General features: G+C 46.4%; 1 protein-coding gene across 2 annotated transcripts in view; it reads right to left on the bottom strand.

Annotated features, from left to right (window-relative positions):
• The window catches only part of MRE11 (MRE11 homolog, double strand break repair nuclease), a 1,502,633-nt gene that overhangs the window by 1,465,533 nt on the left and 13,478 nt on the right, over positions 1-23,622 (bottom strand). For both annotated transcript variants that reach the window (XM_069639266.1, XM_069639267.1), the window contains exon 2: positions 4,551-4,661. In XM_069639266.1, coding sequence (XP_069495367.1) covers positions 4,551-4,591 — 41 coding nt within the window. In that variant the 5' untranslated portion in view covers positions 4,592-4,661. The remainder of the gene's footprint in view (positions 1-4,550; positions 4,662-23,622) is intronic.

Below are 23,622 nucleotides of genomic sequence, written 5' to 3'. Positions count from 1 at the left end.
CACACGATAGGGACTTCACCTTCTACTCTCACGTGCACAAAACCTATTTGAGGATTGAATACATATTGGTGACCCAAGGGACATTAAAGGTGACTCACATATCACACACACAGGTAGCATGAACATCTCGGACCACGCACCCATATCTCTACCTTCGGTTTCGTCCAAAATGACCGTAGGCAAAAGTCTGACCCCTATTATGGGGGTGGGGTAAAGTTAATAAAAATGTATAGGGGTAAGGTGGAGGGGGGTCTCCCCCCCTCACATATATATATCCGAACAAATGGGAAATAAAAAAAAGAAAAATCAGACTTTTGGGACTCTGGCTTTTTTTATTTTGTCTTTTCACGCAGATCCCTTTCCTTCTACCAGATAAGGTATCAGAGACTCTCATCGAGAGAGAAACAGGTAAATTAATGGAGATGGGCACAGAGCAGGGGTGGCAAATGGTGGAAAAATGGGATGACTTTAAAAGACATTAGGGATTACTACTTAATTGACACTGCAAAAAGACTAACAGAGGCCAAGAGAAGGACGGAGGCCAAACTGAAAGAAGAAATAGGCAAACTGAAAAAGGCTCATAAGGAGAAGGGGACCAATAAAATGGGCAAGCAGCTGGCATATGAAGGAGTGCAGCTTAGGCAGCTGCCTAATAGGTTGGTAGAAAACACCCTATTGAAATACATGCAGATTTTCTATGGGCGTGGTAATAAAGTGAACACAGTGCTGGCACGTCAGAACAAAAGAGCAGCAGTTTTTTATAGTAGGGTTGGAAGACAAGAGACATCACATTGTAGTGACAGAAGGAGGCAAGAGAAAGATAGTGGAAGAGTTCTTTGCAGATCAATATAAGGAAGAGCCATGCGTGGAAGAAAAGCAGGAGGCATACTTAGAGGGATGGCTAGGGCTGGGATTGAATGAGACTCAAAGGGAACAGTTGGAAACCCCAATAACGAGAAAGGAGGTTCAGCGAGCAATAGACAGGTTGAAGCTGCACAAGAGTCCCGGGGCAGATAGTTTGATGACAACCTTGATGGGGGTAGGAACGCTGTTGCTGAGAATGATCCAAGCCAACTATCAAATACCGGTTGTTAGAGTAAAGGTGAATGGAAGATTGACAAATCCGTTTCCAATTGGAAGGAGGACTAAAAACGGATGTCCCCTTTCCCCCTTCCTTTTTGCCATGATTATGAAACCGTTTCTAAGCAAGATAAGAAGGAATGGGGCAATTCATGGGGTCAATTGAGCCTACTCGCACCACAAAATAGGCCTATTTGCAGACAATGTAATAATGAAGGTCACCAAGCCAGAGCAATGTTGCAGGCTATAATAAGGGAAATAGGGGAGTTCTCCAAGGTGTCTGGTTTTAAAGTAAATTTCTCGATGTCGGAAATCCTAGACCTCTCTATAGGGCAGGTAGAAAGGGAACGCCTACAAGCTAAAATCCCATTTAGGTAGGTGAAAGTTCAGTTCGGTACCTAGGAGTACAGCTGACCCCAACCCTACAACAAATGTTATGGTGCGAACGATCCTCCCATCACTTTGCCAAATCAAAAAATATCTTGCTGGATGGAATGGTCTTTTTGCCACCTGGCTAGGCAAAATAGCAATTGTAAAAAAGAACATTTTACTCTGTCTTTTGTATATCTTTCACCTAGGAAAACATTGGCAGGTATTCAAATGGACCTTATGAGGTTCACATGGAATGGGAAGAAGCCGCTCATGAAAAAAGGGACACTATACAGAACTAAAGCACAAGGGGGAGGGGAGAAGGGTGCCGAAAAATAGTACGATACTTTCAAGCGGCACAACTAAGTGTTTTGGCGGAATGGAGGATTGGGGGACAGATGACAATGGGAAACACTGGGTAAGAATGGTGCAAGCGATTGTGGCAGAATACATTTGGAAAATTCCATGGTTACGGAGGGAGGATAGGCCAAACGTTTTGAGAGAAAACCCGATAACAAAATATGTCTTAGAGATATGTGACAAATTGAGGGAAATCTGGGATCTGCACGAATCTACACATTTCAAGACCTTTGGTGATTGTCTTGGGGAGTTTATCTTAAGGAAGGAAGACCACTACAAATACCGACAGCTCAGGCACTGGGCAAACACTCCACAGATCGCAGAAGGTGCAACTACGGATCAGACGGAACGGCAGAGGCTAATTTCAGACAGCAAATCCAATAAAGGTCTTGTAGCTGCAATGCGTAGAATACTGTCAGAAAGGGACAACCAGGGGTAACTAATGGTGAGGTGTAAATGGGACGCCGGGGTGGGCAGACAGTTTACAGACAAGGAGTGAGGACAGGAGGTTCAGGGAGTATTCCGTTCACACATGGCTAGTCATTTGTAAACGGAAGCTGGTTATTTCGATATAATATTGCAGTTGGAGAAATGTTTGATATTTGTTGTTTTTTATTATTATTATGTCATGCTTGTGAATTAAATATGGTTGAACAAAATAAATAAAAATAGGAAAGGTGTAACCGGGTATTCCCAGCCCGAGGACGGGGAATATTACAGCATGTGAATCTATGAAAGATCCAATGCTGGAGAAGGAGTATCTACAAGGTGGGGTTGCAGAGAATGTTGTACACCACTATCCTGAGGATCACTGGAACTGTCGCACGATGTACAGCTGATATGCGATGTTGGACATTGTTACTGCCTTGTAGCACACTTACGTACTGGTATGTTACGTGAGTAAAGAGTAAACAAAATAAAAAACATGCTCAGCCGACATTACGGACTTTACTAGAACTCAGTTTATTGACCTCAGAAGGATGAACAACGTTGGTTGCCTGGCAAGGATTTAAATATGCGAAGTTCAGACTTATCCCATGTCACGACAAGTGCTTAACACAAGAGTTGTCCACCTGAAAATTCTAGATATCACGAAGTCTGGACTACTGCAACATTTTGCATCTTGACCTAAACAGATCAGGTACGACAGAGTACAAAATAATGAAGCAAGCCAAGCCTGAATATCAAAAAGTACAAACTCGTAACCCAAAACACTAATGGCATCCAGTGAGACAAGCAATGCAATTCAGGGCTCCAATGTGTTAAATAACCTTTGGGGGCAGATGCCCCTATATGGGATACACCCATGCCAATTAAAGCCAATAAGCAGCAATCTAAGATTGCAGAATCACCAATCATATAAGAAAGGATAAAAGAGCATTCCTACCAAAAAAAAAAAAAATTCTACTTCTAGACGCACATCGACTGGACTCGCTCCAACAAGGGTTCATGACAACTTTACTTTCGTTCTCCAATCTATGCGGCGTCCATCCATCCATACCAGTCAAAAATACCACCTGACCTTCAATGCCCTTGGTAATGGATGTGACTGTCACACCAATGTTATCAATTTAGGATGGGCAGACAGAAGACACAAAATCAATGGCAGGTCTTCATGCTGCGCTCCAAAAGACATAAAAAAAGAAATAAAAGTTCTAAAACCTATTAAAACAAACATTTATTGGAAAGTGTGAGGTGCAGTCAAATCAGTTGCTTTGGAAGTTATGAATCGTGAAAGTGGCAAATCAGCGCAAATGTGTTCTCTATAGCTCTATGACCTTCACAGCATTAGTCTCTAAAAAAACATTGCTGGCATTTTTGGATCCTGGAAAAGTGCAAGTATGTTTTTCAACCACAGTGTGCACCAGCAGTTAATTTGGGAAAGTCAATTTTAAGAAGAGGTAGCCCTCACCACCATAACATTATTTTTCCATAACGGTCTCTTTCTCCTAAACTAGTGCACATGGTGGCCCACAGCATGTATTTGCTTATTCTCTGCTGGAGTAGTAAAATCGCTTGGTCCCCCCACCAGGAACAACACAACCCTTGTATAACCCATATGCCTCGGACCTTCAAAACAACCAGCACTTGGCTACAATGAGACGCACTGGTGTGCTCTATGCGGTCATACACACTGCATAAAGCAAGACAAAAAGAGGGTGACAAACCAACAGTATTGGCTGGGCAATACCAACCTACTCCCTGTAACGAATGCCTCATTAGGTACGAGTCCACTCACTTCACAAGCAGAAAGAAGCCCCAGATCTTTATATGTTCTTGCCAGTCTGCTCCACTTGCTCAACCACGAGTGGTGTGCCACTTTATAAAATGACCCTCGAGATGAAATTATTAGCTATCAGGAAGGCACTTAGTGCACTGTATTTTCTCATTATGTGTTTTCAAAGGCAGCATGAGGCAATTTTCACGAATGCAAATTCAGAGATCTTCTTATAGGAAAAATTTTACATTTTCATTGTAGGCAGCATAATTGAAACACAGATTGTTTATACTGGGGCGCAGCACACTACTGACACTTGACAGCAGTAAATATTAAAGGCCCTTGAGCTTAAACAGATTAGAACAAGAAAACATTGTTTGAAGTCCCAAAATAAGCTGGCCAGATTTATTTGAACAGACCACGCCACAGTGAAGGCCACATACCCACGTGAATCCCTTTTTCGTACATTATTTATTAACTGAAATATTACAGATTCAAATTACATTTTCAAACAGTGACTTACATTGTATTCCCGCAGCTCATCTTCCTGGGTTGTATTGACATCCAGCTTTAAAATGCAGATCACTACACGAGCGACATCCGGCTGGAGACACTTCATATACTAAACAATTCTCTAGTTGAGAAAAAAACAGATTACTACTGATGGAATCGTCTTTCCACACAACCCACAATCAAGAGCATAATTTAAAAAGTTAACATTAAATGAAGAATGCCATCGACAGTTAACGATATGGTGTTTTATAAAACATACACAACTGCATTGAGAAAGGTGGTCTGTCCTTAATGCAGATTGTCCAAACCTTTAGACTATTAAAGTCTTGATTCCATTAAAGATACAGAGGCGAGTAAATGTCTCAGTTGTTTCCCTTCTAACCTAATAATGTGTATGTCCCCTGATCCAGTAGCGGGCAGCACAGAGGCAGAAAGTTAATGGGTTGAACAGGACTGGAAATGGAAATGCTTACGTGAGGACATGTGACAATTGATTGGGGGGGGGATGTGTCAGGATTGTTTCATGGTTAATTTTTGGTAAAATAGATTGCGGATGAAGTCAATAATGGTATGCTGTTAAACAAAAAGTTGAATTAATAAAGATAGTTAATAAAAAAGAAACAGAGGCGACTTTGTACCTTAGTTTACTTGTATTATTAACCTGGAAAAGCTCCTGCAGCAAGAATAGAAAACATACCAACAGCCACAACACACTACAATTCCCAGAAGACCTGGGAGTATTTGTAGTCCTTAAAAACAACAGTGGTGTGATTCCCATAACCAATGTTCAGTAGGCTGCCCCTTGAAGATACCAGGATAACTATTCCTCTTTATTTGGTGTGAAGGTCTTTTTTTTAGAAGGTCCTCATAAAAGGAACTAAAGAACTTTAACAACATAACCAGATCCCTGATCGCCTGCAACTTGCAGAACTCTTCTACATCTCCTCCAACCAATCCTGAGGATTTGGTCACTGCACTTGAATAGAGAAAATAACCATTGAGAAACAGCAAGGCAGGGCAATCACAATATAAAACCACAGGTCATCATGCTCTATGCGCACCCAACGCCACAGCCATAAGTCGCTTAACAACTTAAGCTGCAGGGAGCAGTCCTGCTAGACTCTAGAATCAAAACTGTCCTACACTAAATATTTGGTATATCTCCATTCAATGAAAAGAGCCCAATCAATCATTAACATTGTTTAAAGCTTACTCCTCACCAATGATGATGGCTGTGTAATCGGCTTCAAGCCAAGGTCTCTGAATACCAATTCATCCAACCAATGAACCATAGTCAATATATCATTCAGGCAGACCCCTACTTTAGAAGCAATCACTCCACGGACTGAGTGGTCGCCGAGCAGAGCCGGTTCTACACATGCTTGAATGAGCATCAAGTGAATCTGCCTTGCTAATTTGGGAAAAGTAACGGTTCTATGAAATTTGCAAAACTACAAAAATAATTGTGTGCTCCCTCTCCCACAGAAGGTCTCCATTGAAGAGCACAACACAAAACTGGGGTGTTCTAGAAAAGCTGGGTAGGAGGAAATCACCAAAGAGCCAACCTTGGTATGTTGAGAGATGTGAAATACTACCCCATAAGGGGAAAAGACTGCTTCTTAAGTCTAAAGTTCAAACATCGGAAAGCCGGCAAGATATTAAACAAAGGCAGTTTACATGACAAGCCCCGTGGAAAGTTTTTTGTTCGAACTCCAAGACTCCAACAAGTTAAGGACTGAATTAACTAACATTTTACCAACTGGAGTAGCATCCAACCGTGATGCACACGACTTTGAGATACCAGTTTGCCAGACAGTATTTCTGAATAAGACCTCCCTTTTGTCTGGAATGGCCTGCAGAAACAGCCAAGCAATACGTACTTACTTACTGTACGGTACACCTTGGCAGAAGGTGGGAAATGGGAGATGGCATGCTTCCCCAAAAAACAAGAACAACTAGTCGTGGCTGCTTTGCAACATTTTGCAGTGTAAAGAGCCAGGGACACTGTCAAGTTCCTCACCATTCCCCGAATGGCCATCAAGACTGAAAATCTTCCAGGCCAATAGCTTCAGTGAACTCGCCATTACCAACGGGTGAGGATAGTCCTGCAGGTTTATGGAAAGAAGATTGTTCTGTGGTATTTGGATTGGGAAATACAGAGGTAACAGAGTCAAAAGGTTGAGCTCAACTGCACGAACCACAGATAGATGTGATTCCTATATCCCAGGCCCTGTCACATCTGAAAGTACAAATACCCCATGAAGAGTTTAGATAAGCATCAGACTGCGCAAGCGGAGAAGCCCCGAAGCCCACTGGTGGCCAATGATATGAAAACCCCAGCAGGGGGGGTGAGAGAAGCAACAGATTGCACATGCCTGAGCAGGCCCGAAGCCCACAGGGGGCTAAAAACCTGAATACCTCAAGACATTGTGAGAGAAGCAACATATCACACCTGCCTGAACCGGACCGAAGCCCACACAGGGCTAATGATCCAAATACCCCAGAGACAAGCCCTTGAAACAATGCAATCCCAAAACAGGGATAGCTCTATCCCCTGCACACCTTTGGACTGAACAAGCAAGTCGGAATGTAATATCCTTCAATATAAATGTACATCAATTATTTAAGACATATACTTTCCAGAATCAGGTGTAGGGATGTTCAAAGACTTTAATCCAGATTCCAGGGTAATTCAAAACAATGTTCAGGTTTATTCAAAAAGAGCTCAACACGTTTTCGAAAGAAACTCCTTTCATCAGGAGCACATGTTCTGTAAACAAGAAATAATTAAAGGATAAAATGCTGATAATGTTGAGGAAATACTTAATTATACTGATTGTCAAGAACATACATTCTAATCCGCTCAGTAATAACACCAAATAAATGATTTATGGTTCAATTCAAATCATTACAAGAGAAGTAGATACATGTAGAGATAGTGCTTGATTTAGACAATTGAGCCTCATCTGTGAGGTGGAGCTGTGCCTCTCTGAGCACAGTGAGCTAGGGGTCCATGTCTGGATTCCCCCAGGCTGAAACACGTGTTTGGGGTTGCTGTTGGTACTCTTGTTCAAAGGAGGTTTGCCTAGCATTTTGGTGCTGGACTTTCCTTGTGGGCGGGACAAAAGACTGATATGCATATGGATATTCCTCCTTTGTGAAAAGTACAGTGAGCAAAAAGCGATGGCTGCGGACTCTCAAAGTGGGTAAAAACCACTGAACAGGTTATCATGCCATGTTCTTTCTAAAGATGGGCGCCTGCTACCTTTTTTGCACTTTCTCCAATCGTCTACCACCTCCTCCGGCTCCTTCTCCCACGCCCTTGCCTTTACCAACATCTACTCCTCCACAATGCTTGTAACATGCTCCAAACGCTCCAATCACTGATCACAACCTGCTCCAATAACCCACACCTAGCAATTGGGGCTCCCCTTGGTGGATCTTTCACCAAGTCTGAAGGGAAAATGAGTGAAGGCTGGGATTGGCAGTTTTATTTTTTAGGCACACATTAGGCTGAGGGACCAAGTCTATATCTGGCCAGTCAGCCATTTAGGATATAAAAATGGCCTGTAGGTCACTCCTTGTGCGTTTCGTCACCAAGGGCCAATGGAGTTTCCAGAATCGGTATTTAAGAAGGTAAACACTACAAGTAAACTTTGTAACCCCCCCACCCCACCTCCCTGATTACTTTGTAACACTGGGCATGTGGGGAAAATTAATACAATGTTTCCCTGGTGTAGGATTTGCTCACAGGGGAATGCAGCCAATGTAAATATGCCCACTGCGTCAGTCTCCCACTGTTCAAGAAGTCACGCTAGCAGGACCACAAATGTAAGCATGGGTACTGCAAAATTCTAAATCAGATTCTACTGCGGTGCCAGTTAGGAGGGGAACTGTTCCCTGGCCTCTTCCCAGGAGGATGTTCTGCATTTGGGTCAGGCTAGAGAGGGTTTTGTGCTCTCCTACCAGGGCAGGGGTAACCCGAGAGTGCCAGGTTTTGAGGCCATGTGACCGTCGCCTGCCAGGTAGTGGGGGCCTAGGCTGTGCAACCCAGGGCTCCACCCCATACCACTTTGGGGCCAAACATCTGCAAGTTCTGGATGGTACCCGTCCCCCTGAGTCACCTCCCCACAAGTCCCCACACTCAGACCTTGTCACAGCTCGAAAAGGACTTCCCTACCGTGGGACATGAGAAACAGGTTGTCCAGATAGAGGATTAGTCTCACTCCCCTCTTCTCGAAGGGAGGCTACAACATCCTTTGTAAAGGACGAAGGTGCGTAATAAAGTTAAAAGTGTAGGATCACGGAGCGCCATCGATGTGGTCGCTCCCTTGAGGCCGCCCGTGGGATGTCCGCCGCCGCCGCCAAATCCAAGCGGTTCTGACCGAGTATCCAAGTCGCCAATGCCATCTACGGCGATCGGAACCGATGAGGCACAACCTGGCTTACAATGACCTCCGAACGCTGGAGCGTTCTCCTAGAATTTAGCGACCGAACCACTCCCCCGTCGCCATTCGAAGAAACCAAGATGGCGGCCGCGCCGGAACTCAACAACATACTGCAAACCTGATGGCGACGGGCTTCAGGGGGACCGAAGAGGAGCAGCAGACGGACCCGCCAACACGGATCCAGCCAGATCATGCCGGGGGTGCCCAGTGAACATGTGAGAACTTCATCGGGGGCTGCACTCGGCCAGGTCGACAGGGGAAACACGGAGGCCACGAGATAAGCCCCGAGAGCCACCCAGAGAAGCCCGACCTCGCGGGCCCTCCCTTCACGCACCACTCAGTGCTTCCTGGGGCGCCCCGGCCCACCCATCCAGCTAGCGACCCAGTCTACTGCGGAATCACAGCTACTCCGACGTCTCACTCGCACTCCCATGCTTGAACTCTCCTAGGTGGCTGGCACACAGCTTTGGCCTCGCCGCAACCCTTCTAGCCAAGACCGCCAAACACGATCATCATGTCTAGGCAAACGAAGGTTGGCAAGGGCGCAGATATCTCCACCATGCTCACTACGCTAGATAAAAGCAAGAAGCAAGAACCTCCCAAACTCACTCCACAGAAACAACAAGAGGACGGGGGAGCCCTCGCTACCAAAGGGGACCTGATAGCCTTCATGGCAGACATCAATCCGGAGTTCCGCTCATGCCTATCAGAACTCACCACCAAAATCGAACAGACGGACCAAAGGGTTGCGGAGGCGGAACAGAGGCTCTGAGAAATCGAAGACCACTCGCGGGACCACGCCACCACTCTAGGGGAAATGCGAAGAGCCATTGACTCCCTGCATCAGAAATGCGAGATCCTGGAGTTTAAACATGAGTACCTTGAAAATAGGGCGCGCCGCAATAATCTCCGCATTTGGGGGGTCCCAACCTCCGTCCCTGACAACAAGTTAGCGGACTACGTGGGACGCTTCTTTGAGGCCCTCCTCCCAGACCTGGATAAATCTCAGCTCTTGCTAGATCGCACCCACAGACTTCGCCCACGTCGTGGGGCTGTCTCTGACCCCCCCCCAGATGTCATTACGAGGGTCCACTTCTTTACAACCAAGCAAGCGATTTCGGCGATCAGCCGCCAAGGGGAGGAAATTACATTTCAGAGCACGCCACTCCAAATATATCAGGACCTCTCACCACTCACCCTCCAGAAAAGAAGAGCACTCTGACCTCTGGCACTGTTCCTTCAGGAGCAGCAAGTCCGCTACAGATGGCCGTTTCCAGCGGCTCTACAATTCACATACAAAGGCACCCTAGCCGGATCAGTCACTTGGAGGATGCAGAGAGGATCATGCATCCATCTTCGCCCCAGGAACTCTCCACACCAACCCCGGAGGGAGCTGAGGACTCCGGGCCGCTTTCCTCTCCGAAACCTAAACGTACGCCATGGTCATCAACCCAGCGGATCAACAAAGAGAGATGAACAATGGCGCCCCCCGCACCTCCAGGTTCCAACTACATCTCTTCCTGGTCTCCTCTGACCCGGCCTGAATTCGGATCCACCACATAACGCTTAATCTGACGAGCTTCGAGGGCGGAGACGGCGGACCATACCCACTCCAAGGACACTTTCCAACTTTCGTTCCTTGGAAACCCACAGTACTTGATACACGATGGGACAATCGGCCCCGTTGGCCAAGGGTAGGCCCGTACCTACAATGTCAGTCTACCCACCAGTTAAAGTTACGGCCCCGCGTTAAAACCTCAAGTGCAGGATGGTACTACAAGATCTCATGACAAACATGGCAGCTGAACCATCGACCCGGACTCCTCCCCCCACCCCCAACTCAAGAGATAGAGAATGGGACCCCTCTGGACCACCAGGTTCTGCGAATCCTCTCCCTAAATGTTAACGGACTGAACTCCCCTAACAAGCGAAAGGCAATTTTATTAAAGCTCCAGGACGAACACGCTGCGATAGCTATGCTCAAAGAGTCCCACTTGCTGCCGGCGGACGTGACCCGGCTTCGTTCTCGATCATTCCCGCTTCAATTTTTTGCCTCCGGCCCAAGCAAAAAGGGGGGCACGGCGATTCTCTTTAGAAAAGACTTGAACCCACAAATCCTGGAAACAAAAACATGCCCGGAAGGCCGATACACAGCAGTCAAATGCCTCCTGTTGGGAGACCTATACACCCTCATCTCGGTATATGCCCCTAACAGGGAACAATCACTCTTCTACGACTCCTTGGGAACGACCCTTGCTAGCTTTGTGAAGGGCCAAACAATTGTCGGAGGGGACTTCAATGGGGTTCCCGACCCCACTAAAGACCGGTCACACCCCCCCGACTCCAAGCGACTTCGCCCAAGCACTCAGCCTCCTCCGGCTGTTCAGGTCTCTGGAGATAATAGACTCGGGGCAGGTGTTTCACCCCGACGAAAGAGACTACTCCTACTCGTTCGTACACCGCACTTTCTCAAGGATTGACTTATTCCTGATCTCCCCGCACACCTTCCCCTCAGTCAAAGAGGTCTCCATCGGCACGAGTGCCATGTCCGACCACGCTCCGGTGTTCTTGGAACTCCGGGTTCAGGACCCCAATCTCAATAACTCACGCAAATGGTCCCTATATGACCCGATTCTCAATGACATGGCTACGAGAGACAAGATTGCGACAGGAATTAAAAACTTCTTTGACGAAAACCCAGCCTCGGACACCTCACTGGTAAATAACTGGGACGCCATGAAGGCAGTAATCAGGGGCTCCCTCATCACTCAGGGAGCGGCCTACCACCGGAACAGACGCCAAACCCGAATAGCTTTAGAGGACGAGCTAAGAGAGGCTGAGGCAATCCACAAAGAAAAAGGCTGGTCCCCTAAGACGCAACGGATCATGCGAACAGCGAGGAAAAAGCTTGAAGCCCACTACGCGGAACAAACCGCCCTAATGATGGCAAAAGCCAAACAATCATATTACGCGAAAGGCAACAAGGCAAACAGGTTCCAAACAGAGACGTCTCTGGCCAAACTAGCCAAACAGAGACGTGTCAACACGATTGCAGGCCTGCGTGATCCTGAGGGGGGTCACCCGATACTCAGAGCCCGAAAGACAACAGCTCGCGACAGACTACCTGACCCAAATCATGAAGGCAACCCCTCGGAACCGACCACAACAGGTGAAATATCTACAGAAGGCAGCGGTTCCCCGTCTCGCCAACACAACGAGAGACGAATTGGAGGATCCCATCACGGGGGAGGAGGTCGAGGAGGCCATCAAGTCGCTTAAAACACGAGCCCCAGGCCCGGACGGCTTTTCGACCAGATTCTATAAACTTTTCAGGCCACAACTGACCCCCCATCTGGTGACCCTGTTCAACTCCTTCAGAGACACAGGCGCGGTCACCCCATCGATGCAGGAATCAACCACCATCCTCCTGCCCAAACCAGGAAAGGACCCAAGGAGTCTAGCCTCTTACAGACCGATAGCACTCTTAAACATTGATGCAAATATATATTCAAAAATCCTGACAAACCGCCTGAATCGCGTTCTCCCGAAGATCATTCATCCCGACCAAGCAGGCTTCATCCTCCATCGATCAGCGGGAGACAACATACGGAGAACCCTGAACTTGGTGGACCTCGCCTCCCGGAACTCCCAAAAACTGGTCTTAGTGGCTCTGGACGCAGCGAAGGCATTTGATCGAGTAGATTGGCCCTTTATGAAACTTACCCTAGAGGCCTTCGGCTTCGGGTCAACTTTTCAGACAATGGTGCTGGCCAACTATAAGAGCCCAAGTACGAGTCTAAGAATTAATGGACACAGCTCAGCTCCGATCCCCCTATCATGCGGAACCCGGCAGGGCTGCCCGCTATCACCCTTACTCTTCGCTCTCACCATGGAGCCTTTGGCCCAAAGGATTAGGGGAAACAATCAAATTAAAGGGCTGCAGGATGGCCCCAACCAACATAAAATCGCCCTATACGCGGACGATGTCCTACTCACGACCTCAGAAGCCCAATTATCATTGAAACAGGCAATACGAGAATTTACCACCTATGGTGAGGTCTCAGGCTTCACTATAAACTTTGACAAATCCTCGGCCATGGGCATCGGGCTCACTCCAGCAGAACGGGAGCCACTGACGACGATGTGCCCGATGACATGGGTGAAGAAGGCCATCCCCTACCTAGGGGTCCACATCCCGGCTAACCCAAGAGACACATACAAAGCCAACTTCCCCCGGCTACTGAAAGAACTGGAAGGCGACTTGAAACGATGGGAGACGCAAGAGATCTCACTGCTGGGGCGCATCAGAGCATGCAAGATGAACCTACTGCCGAGGTTCCTATACGCCTGCGCCTCCCTCCCAGTAACGATCCCCACACCAACCCTCAAGGACATCCAAAGGAAAATGCTGAAATTCATCTGGAAAGGTAAGAGCGAGAATCCCTCTCAAAACGATGCTGGGGGGCTCCAAGCTAGGAGGTCTGGGGGTCCCGGACTTGAGGGCCTATAGTGTGGCAGCACAACTAGCACAGTTTCAGGCATGGCAGACCATAACAAACCACCCCAGGTGGGTAGAGCTGGAACAATCACAAACACCTTTACCCTTGCGATTTCTGCCACACATTCCGCCCCCCCCCTTAGAACACACTGGGGAGACCTCCTCCTATCAACTAAACACACTCTTAGCTCCTGGGACTGGGCTCTAAAGCAGAAGGGAGTACCCAGAGGACTAAGCCCCACGCTCCCCGGTCTTCCATAACCCATCCTTCTCACCCGGAGCAGACCCCCGCAATTTCCGGAACTGGATAAAGGGCGGGCTGGAGACCATAGACCAGCTATGTTTGGGAGGGACACCCCTCACCTTCGCCCAGTGCAAGGAGAAGTTCCAACTCCAGGAAAGGGACAGATTCACCTATATCCAGCTACGCCACTGGTGCTTGCACCCCCAGACTCTGCAGGCAGCAACTCGCCCGCCCACCGCCCTGGAGCTGACACTGGGGGACCTTCCAACTCAGGGCAGGGTATCCACCCGATATAGGCACTTCTTATGGGACTTCCTGTCCACAAAGACCCGCTGCATGGCTCAATGGGAGGCGGACCTGGGCCATCCGGTCAAGGACCGAACCTGGGTGGACATCTGGACCAGAACGCATACCTCCTCCACCTGCGTTACCAATAGGGAATGTGCGTACAAGGTGCTCCTCCGGTGGTATTACCCGCCCCTTCGACTTCACCACATGAACCCACATGTGGATCATGCCTGCTGGAGAGGATGTGGTCACCCAGGCTCTTTCTTCCATATGTGGTGGGCTTGCCCAAAGATACGACAGTTCTGGAGGACATGCTTAGAGACCATCGCACAAATTACGGGAACGGCGATTCCTCTGGAACCTGAACCAGTCTTGCTGGGAGCCCCGATCCCCGCGATCTACCTGCGCTCCGGGACCAAGTCTAAACTATTGACACACTGCCTTCTTGGGGGGATAACGGTGTTGGCCAGGGCCTGGAAATCCCCAGAAGGACCTCACATAGCCCAATGGTGGTCTAAACTCTGGGGCGTCCTGATCGCGGAGAAGGTCACGGCAGCACAGGTGGGAACGCTCCACCGCTTTCAGAATGTTTGGAGCCCAGTGCTGGAATACGACCAGCGCTTCCCCGCCCAGACCTACAAACCGATCAGGGCCCGATGGATCTTGAAACACCAAGAGGACCCTGGAGAAGACACATAGACGCTAAGGGGAGAACTGGTCAACCCAGAAAGAAAATTCCACCTCCAAACATGAGGGGGGGGGGGGGGAAGAGGCCGAAGGGAGGTGGGAGGGAGGAAGCCTGATGGGGGAAATGAGGACTGGGGATCGAAGATCCTGAATACGCATTGCTTGTGATATGTCATGATTTGTATATGTGCCATCCTGCCTTGATTTAAAATAAACAAAGTTAAAAAAAAAAAAAAAAAAGTGTAGGATCACAAATTCCCAGCAAGTACCCACCCAAAGAAACAGCAAAAAATGCTTGTGCAGGCTGTAAATTGGAATGGACAGGCAAGCGTTGCTAAGGTCAAGACATGCCAGACTGTTCCTTCGTATAAGAAGGGACCACTATAGGCGTATGCGTATGCCGTGTATTTTGAAGTTCCAATATACTACCTGTTGTTCAGTTGGTATTTCGATGGAATTTGTTCGGCAAACATTCTATAGAAAAAACTCCTGTCAGTAAAATACAGAACTGCTCAGTTGCATGAGGTTGATGATCAGTCTTACCTTATGTTTGCTCTACAGTAGAAAGAGGTTGCTGATAAATCCCAAAGGGTGTCTCGTCTTGCAGAAATTACTATACCTCCCTTGCATGCTAGCTCTTGACTTTTTCCTTCACTAGCTTGTGATCCTCCTGGAAAAATACAATTGGCCTAAGAAAGGTGACCTGCTGAGGTGGCCATATGAATTGTAAATGAAGCCCCCTGAAAGTCTAGTTCATCAATGCATTGTCTGGTAGCAAATCCCAATTGTCTAGAACAACGCTGTGTGGACATGCACAGGAGGGAACACTGTGCTTACAGAACAAAGCACGATTGGCAAACGTCTGTTGGGAGGAGCACCTCCAGCACCGTCCTCAAGCTCATCTGCCACCAGGAACAAAACAAGGAATATGCTTGTTGCGCCTGCCAGTATTGAAGAACCCCTTTTCTTCTGTTCTGTAGCAATCGCAGAGTTTGCATTTCCTAACAGGCACACTGCACTTGCACTTTGGGCCAAATTATTCAGTGTTGTCGGGTCCACTGAGGTCAGATCACTTTTTTGGCTAGGCATCAGGACACATACGAGCTTGTCCTGGCAGCACCACCGGGAACGGTCTATACCCTGTTTGGGGTCCTTTAACAGCTTTCCCACAAAAGTCATAATTTTTGTATCCAAATCCGGCATTGCCACCGAAACCGCCTCCACCTCTACCTCTAGGTCTAGCCTACAAAATGCATGCCAGGCTTTGCACAAACTTCTTGGTGCAAGGGCTTACATAGCCATTGTCTAAAGTATTCAACGGCCATGGGGGAAAGGGTCGAATCTGAGGACTGGGGATTAATGAAATCCCCACGTTCGAAGGTACTGTAAGCTTTGTCCTTCATAGATCTTCAGCCTTGTGCTCCTTATGAAGAGCAGGGTTCGAAATTGGAGGGGAGCTGGAGCTATGTAGCTCCCGCTGGCAACCTAGAAGACCCTGGTTAGCCTGACAGCAACAGCTATCAGGAGTTACATTTGGCTCCCCAGATACACAAATGCGGAAACAAACACACCTATGCAAATGTAACTGTGTGCATTTGGGACAATTGGGAAGCACTGTGTACTAGCTCCTCATTCCCCAGTGCTAGCTCCTGGTCACTGGCTAATGCTAGATAACCAGGAGCTGCTTTTAGCTCCTGCTTAACCAATCTTAATTTCGAGCCATGAGGAGAGGTGAAGCAATCTTGCCATCTTGTCTGCTGGATTCCGACTGGCAGGTAAAGGGCACGTCTGAATCGGTCCCAGAGTCTGAGTTGGAAACCTCCTCGCCTGTACATTCATCAGTGTATTCCTAAGGTTTCAAGAGTCGGGGTTATGTGTTTGGGATGGTGACAATGCGATCTCAGAATGTGGTGTCATTTTTCACACAGTAAGCAGTGAATGCCAGTGACCATTCTATAACATCTTCCATCTCACCCAAACTATAAATTCGAAAGAAGAAAGTGGTGCATGCCTCAAAAACGCTGAAATGCTCATAACTCAATTATTCAGTAGTAGATATTGGTGAATCCCTAGACAAAAGCTGCTTTCTAGTCATAGAGACTTTACACTTCTTGGTGAATCCATGGAGGAACAAACATGGCTAGATTAAGATTAGCCCAACCTGCAGCAAAACTGATGGAATTTACCTTCGATGACCTTCCAAGATGGAATAGAAATATACTGACTGCTTAGCCTTATTAAGACTGCCAATAAATCAGAAGAAGAAAATGGTTTTGTGCAGCAGCCACGTAGGTGATGTAGAAGTTGAGAGTGAAGGTACTATTAGCAGCAAATTGTGGAAGGCACATCCAGAGCAAGATAAAGTAATCAAATCGCTTCACACATATCACAAAAGGATGGCCTGCCAAGAGAAGTACATTCACAGTTACAACACTACTAGAAATTGCATATGAAGTGACCACAGAAAATGAGATAATAGTGAGAAACTTTGTAATCGTTTTGCGATGGAAATGATAAATAGCTAGATTGAAAAGGTGCAAAGACATAAGGGAGCAACCTTGAGGTTGGGAGGTTGAGAAACACGTACTGGTGGCCTGAGATAGACACGTGCAAGCTACCGTAGAATACTGTTCAGTGTGTAATGTAAGTGATATGAGGCTCTTGACAAGTCAGGAACCGATGAAACAAATGACCATCCCTAACAAAGAATCCCAAACAAAGTATGATCTAAAGTTGGACTAGACTTTATAGATCCCACTCCACAAAATTGGTATCGAGGATTAACATGGACAAGGTTTAATAGAATATCTTTCTAACTGGACAGAAATGCACTTTGCAATCTACATAATCACAACTACGAGTGAGGTGCTAGAAAACCATCTTCCAAGGGGAAGGATATCCTGCAAATATTATCGCAGACAGCAGAGTTTACTTATAGTTATGGGTCATTTCTCAAGAGGTAGGTGTAGAGAAATTACCCACACTCTGAAGCAAAACAGTATAAAACAACTTCCCTGACCTATAACCACCCCGCAGGCCAAGAGTAATGCACAAACCGCTTCAGGACTAATTTTTATAGAATCTTGATTGGCCATTTCCTTTATTTTGGTAACACAGTACTATTGTTGTTTTGATGCTTCTGTGCTAGCTTTTGCCCTTCATGAAGAGCAGAGCTTGCCCTAGGACAATGCTAGTAAAAGGATCCAAAGTATATGTACCATTCATGTTGTGCCCGTTACACCTTTACGATTGAGATCACTGCTGATTTGGTCATAGTGTGGGGCTGATCAGTAGATTACAAACTACTCATCGCTGTATTCCCGAAGAGCAGTTGTCATGTTGTCACAGCAGTGCATTGTGATAAATCCCTTGGAGTCATCACTGATTCCCAGCCTAGAATCTCCTCCCATGCGGCCAGGGGACGGTAGCCTCTGCCTGACCCTGAGCCTGCGAGTGATATTATGAGGGAGGGGATGGCTGTCGGGGAGAAGTGGTGGCCCCATCAGGTGAGACACGTTATTCTTCCATTGCAAATGAAGAAGACCCTATAATTCCTAGATTCTAGAAGACTTCTTGTCACCTTAAAATAGCCTCTCATTGTAAGACCCCAAAACCCCCTTCTTGCAAAACAATCTGAACAGAATAACATTCATACTTCATGTGCACATAATACTCACTTAACATCACATGACTTATGGTTTTGATTTAAATAAGAATTCAAAACAATATCATTTTAAAAGTCACTGTTTCAGAAGACACTTTTTGGTCATCCTTGTAGTCGTTCGGGAAAAAAGGCATTTTGAAGAATCACCATTTGAAAAGGACACTTCGCCATCCTACCGGAAACAATCCAGGGGAAGGGAAGCACCTCCTGGATTCAAGGAGTGTTTGTTGAATCTTCATATTTCCTTTTGACATCCTTTTTGCTAACTCAAAATCAGAGACATTTACCTTACACCTTTGATTGTTCATTTTTATTGCGAAGGTCAGATACGTTTTGGACACAAGGACAGTTTACATCATTCTGATGACAAGACACAGACTGATCTTTAGTTTTAGCTTCCCAGGCAGGGAAACTCTCTTTAGGCTAGGGACAGGAAGGCCTTTATCCATCCCCTTTCCTTTAATAAAGATGTCTGATGTTGAAAACATTAAAACCTTGTGTCTGCCTCTCATTTCTAACCCCTTACAGCATGTAATTAAGTAAACCACTTTAGATCTTCTCATGCCTCAGATTCTGCACCATTGTACATGTTGTGAATGCAGGCTTGCCACCAATCTGCAATGCGCTCATTGCCAGGTTCTGCCCTTTACGAAATCAGAGGCAGTTCTGCACTTCCTTGCAGGAAACAGAGCAGATTGTCAGTGTGCCATGGACTAAAATAGGTCTTTCCGACCTTGGCATCCTCTAGGTCACTTTGCATAGGAGTTGGAACAAACCCCCTATATCTCTCATCACTACTTCACTTTCATTGGAACATGAACTGGGATCCCGGTCAAGAGGGAACTCCAAAAATGTGTCACTTTAAAATAACAATTAAAACTCAAGTCCAGTTCATTTCCATCTTGGTTCCAGTGTATTTAGCCGACAGTCAGTCTTACACCAGAGAGATAAATACAGCTTACAAAAATACACCTTACACTAGCAGCGTGACAGGAAATGGTTTGCCATTTGATTCTAAAATATGAAAAGGAGCAATTCAACTTAGTAGATTTGGAATACTTACAACATATAGCTTCTGACAAATTAAAAAAAAAAGAATATGGACCCATGAAAAGGAGTGTCGGTATGGAGGTTATCTGCTGGCGGTTTGTTTACTTTTTCACAGTATTGAGTTTGAATACAAAAAAGGTCCTTATCAGAACTGTATAGTTTAACAGAGTTAGAATGCTTTTTGTCACATTCTTAGCAGTCAAGTAGGAATGAGACCATGCATTCAATTCTGAGCCTTGTCTACTGGGATAGAAAGGTAGGGCAGTAGCATGGATGTAGAGATGAAGGATGGGTTTAAGTCAGCTTAGATAGTAACTACTGCAGAGCAGGTCTGCAAGGGCCTACACTTAGGCAATAACAGGCAATTGGCCACTTCTGGGTTTGTTAATGAAACTTGCGTGTCTGACCAAAAAAAAAATAAATAAAATAACAAAAAAGAAGAAGGACTTGTTTGATTGGAGTGTTGAACCTGTTAACGGCTGGTAGAGCTGCAACTATCCGAACACAGCACTTGTTCTAGATTATGCTTATATTAAGAGGGTAAGCAGCACCACTTGTTAACCAGAGTATGATGCAAATCAGTTCCAGTTAACAGCCAACTCACAAGAGAGGTATTAGGGTTGTTGGCATAAATATTGTAATAGCATTGCCAGAATATCACCCAGCTGGTATTGAAGATGAACAGCAAATCCACCAGGCACATGCATATTAGCTCTGTAATACTTTATTAGCTAGTGTAGGGGAGTCATGGTATCACAAGTATGACACTGACACAATGGGTCAGTGTCAAGACCTTTCTTGAAATGGTTGGGTTTTGAAAAACTCCCAGTCTGCCCTATAACTAGTATGGAAGTAGTCTCGACCATCAAATAATAAATAACGCAGTCCTAGTGAAGTCTGTCAAATCAAAATGGCCTATGCTTACATAACCTAATGCCTGCTCTCTCTCTTGTACAACAAAAAGTGTAAAAAGGAGAAATGTATGCAAAAAGGAAAGATCAGTGTTCAAATTAATAAATGTGTTGAACCAGCTCTCCTCCCCACGTTAGACCCCACAGAGGGAGGCTGTCCCTGTAAGCAGGAAGACACATTGTGGCTCGGCTTCCAACACAATAAACAGTTCCTAGAACGTGGACCGATGCCCGTCTGGCCTTCCACGTTTAAGTCTCTTTCTCGACTTCCAAAAATAATGTTTCAACCAAAAAGTTCAAAGGTCCCCCTCAGTCGAGCTCAGACCTCTCACAATGAAGTTCACGACAAACTTGCAAGAGGGGTCTCCCTTCCCTAAGCTTACTTCACTTTGGCTCTCCCTCTTTCGGGCTCAGACCACTTTCGGAAGTCGAAGGCTTTCAAATGTGCATGGCTTACTTTTCAAAACACTGCAGGACCACTTCGACTCAAAATGTACAGTTCAACTTGCACTCTCCCCTTCTCTAGGAGTTAATTTTCTTTATATCACTTTTGCTGTATATTCGCTTTCTCGCTTTGAACAATTCACCTTTTACTGAGACTTTCGAGTGGACTACTTCCGTTCGTCGGACCGTTCCATTACTTAGTATCGCGGAACTCGTAGCCATCTTTTACTTCAAAGTTCATTCACAGGTCTGCCTTTCCTCATGTCTCATTTACACGCGTGCAGCCTTCACTTCTGATAAAATGGTTTGATTTCAAACTTTAACGCACACCCGTCTTTCAGGTCACTTTCCAACTCACAGGCTGTGTGTGTCTCTTCTTTGCTTTCCGATTTCCAATCCACGAGTCAAGGTTAGTACCACAGGCATGGCTTCGCCTCCCCAACTCTGCCGTTCACCCGGGAGGGTCGCTGGCGTCCTTGAAACACAATGCAGTTTTCACATGCGGGATCTGGCCTTCTCTATGTGTCGCTTGTGGAGTGTCTGAGGCAACAAGCTCCATTAGGGAACTCTGGGGTTTTTCGACCCGCTGCTCTCGTCCCTTGGTCTGTCGCTCCGCTCCAATAGGGTTACCTTCTTCCCGGAAGCCCTGCTTGTTCTCATGTTCCGCCTTACTCAGAGTGTGTCTTTGGGTTGTGGTTTATTTATTTATTTATTTTTTCGGGTGAGAACTAATTGGTATTAGGTGTATGCACTTAGAATTAGGTGCCTGACTTTGCCTGACCCGATTAGCTGGACATGGCCAGTACGATGTGTGAAAGCTAATGTTGTTACTCTCAGTCTCCCTCTTCCTCAGCCCAGTGTTTGTGTAAAAAGGGGAGGAGGTTTGGCCCTCAGAGCATCCTAAAACAAAGGATGGGTTGGATAAACAAAATAGGGGTGGGGGAAATACCGCGTCTCACCATCGACTGCCTCACCCCTACTTCTCAAAGACCTCTCACCGAGGTGATCCTCCCACACTGGTCCACCCCCAGGAGCTGGATCCAAAAGCGATGGCTGTGTCCTGGTCATCTGGATGACAAGTCCCTGATGACTAGCGGGTGAGACACTCTTTGGTTTTTCACACTAGCATGTGACCTGGTATCCAATGCACTCCTGCACTGGTATGGGGGAAGAAATGGGTGTGGACTTGGGGTTAAGCTGTAATCCAAAATAATGTCCTGGCTTGCTAAAATGCACAGTTATTCTAATACTCAACAAGGAGGTCTTGCCAGAAGTTCCCTAGCTGTAGGCACAAACGAGCATTGACCCCCACAACCTCCTCCCTCTGATCAAGCCCAGAATAAAATGCATTTGTAAACTGAGCTCCAACAGGTGAACATCAGCAGTAGAACAGGTCTCAAAATGTTCACTCGACTCTAGCCATTTGCTAGTGATAATTGTCTCTTGGCGATTAAGAATCGGGATGTAGTGTGAACGTGTAGAATTGAGAAGGCGAGTGACTTTTTATGGCTGGCTAGTAACTTGCAACTTAAAATTTTCCACACAGATGTCAATCACTGATCTTACCCAGGTGTTGTGGCGATTGGTTTTGTGGAAATACAGCTGTCCGTCTAAGGAAGCCACACTGTCCGAAAGCAGCCCAGACAGCACGACCCCCAAAGACAGGGACCAAATGCAGGGAAAAGCTCCCAAGAAGAAAAACCCTTATGGATTTCAAGGTGGATATGAGGTCCAGGATGTTTTTGGAAGGAGACGACAAGAGTTCAGCAGAATAAGTCCAGCAGAGGGAAGGCACTGAGTAGGAAAAAAGGAACCAGCGACTAATCCAGGGGTTTGAAAGTAACAGGGAGCAGAGAGAGTGAAAAGAGGGGAAAAATAAGTAGCAAGGACTGAGAGGACAGGAAATCAGAAAATAGCAGGACACTGAAATACAAGGTACAACTCATGCATTAAGGCGCACAGCCGTCCTCCTATGATGGTTTTATATAGCCAACGAGACTAGCATCAACAGGAAGTGGGCACACGTATCTGGGCACCATTTTGGAATGGGCGTCAGGTCCGGACGATTGTGGTTGGCGGCAGGTCCAGGCACCATGTTGGAGATAGCAGCAGGTCCGAGTGACATGTTAGGGTGGGCGGCAGACGGGGCGACGGACTACGTGGCATCAAAGGGCATATAGACAATGCTGGGACATGGCAGTATAACCCATGGCCAAAGCCGGGTACATCAGGTTTGAAAGGATGAAGGCGAAAAAAAGTCTAAACAAGACGAGAATCATGCACTTGAGAAACCTTTTCCCATATCCTATCACAGTTTCATAGCCCTTCCAATCAGTGGAATCTCCAGGAATCAAATTTAGAGGGGGCCAGAGGGGGCCACAGACAAAAGTAGGGGAGGCCCCTATAAAAGAGCAACGTGAATGCTTTCCCGAAATTGACAGGTGCAAAGTAGTCCAAAGTGGCCCGGGAGAGGTAAAAATCACACAATAATACAGCAAGCAATTCTGTTCTTTATATGTATATATATTGATGTTAACAATATTGTCTCATCCTATATAGATATTGAAACTCCTCTGGTTCTTGGCTCCTTTGCATAGTTCCCATCGTTTCTCTGGTACTTAGCAAGTCTTGCCTGGTTGGCTTTGTCATTTGACAGTTCCAATCCATCTGCATTATACCATTATTGTATGTAGGACGGGGCGCTGCCACACTTGCTAACATGCCTGATTCCATTTGGGAAATGCTAGTTCAGTCCTGGTTTTAACTTTGCATTCTGGGACTCGCAGTCCCGGATTTCCATATTGTAAATCCAGGACTAAAAGTACCAGAATACAAAGTTAAATCCAGG

This window comes from Ambystoma mexicanum, chromosome 7q, assembly GCF_040938575.1.
Source record: "Ambystoma mexicanum isolate Mex_15411 chromosome 7q, UKY_AmexF1_1, whole genome shotgun sequence".
NCBI classification, from domain to species: Eukaryota; Metazoa; Chordata; class Amphibia; order Caudata; family Ambystomatidae; genus Ambystoma; species Ambystoma mexicanum.
The sequence above is the reverse complement of the archived record's forward strand: the minus strand, read 5'-3'. Positions and strand labels throughout refer to the sequence as shown.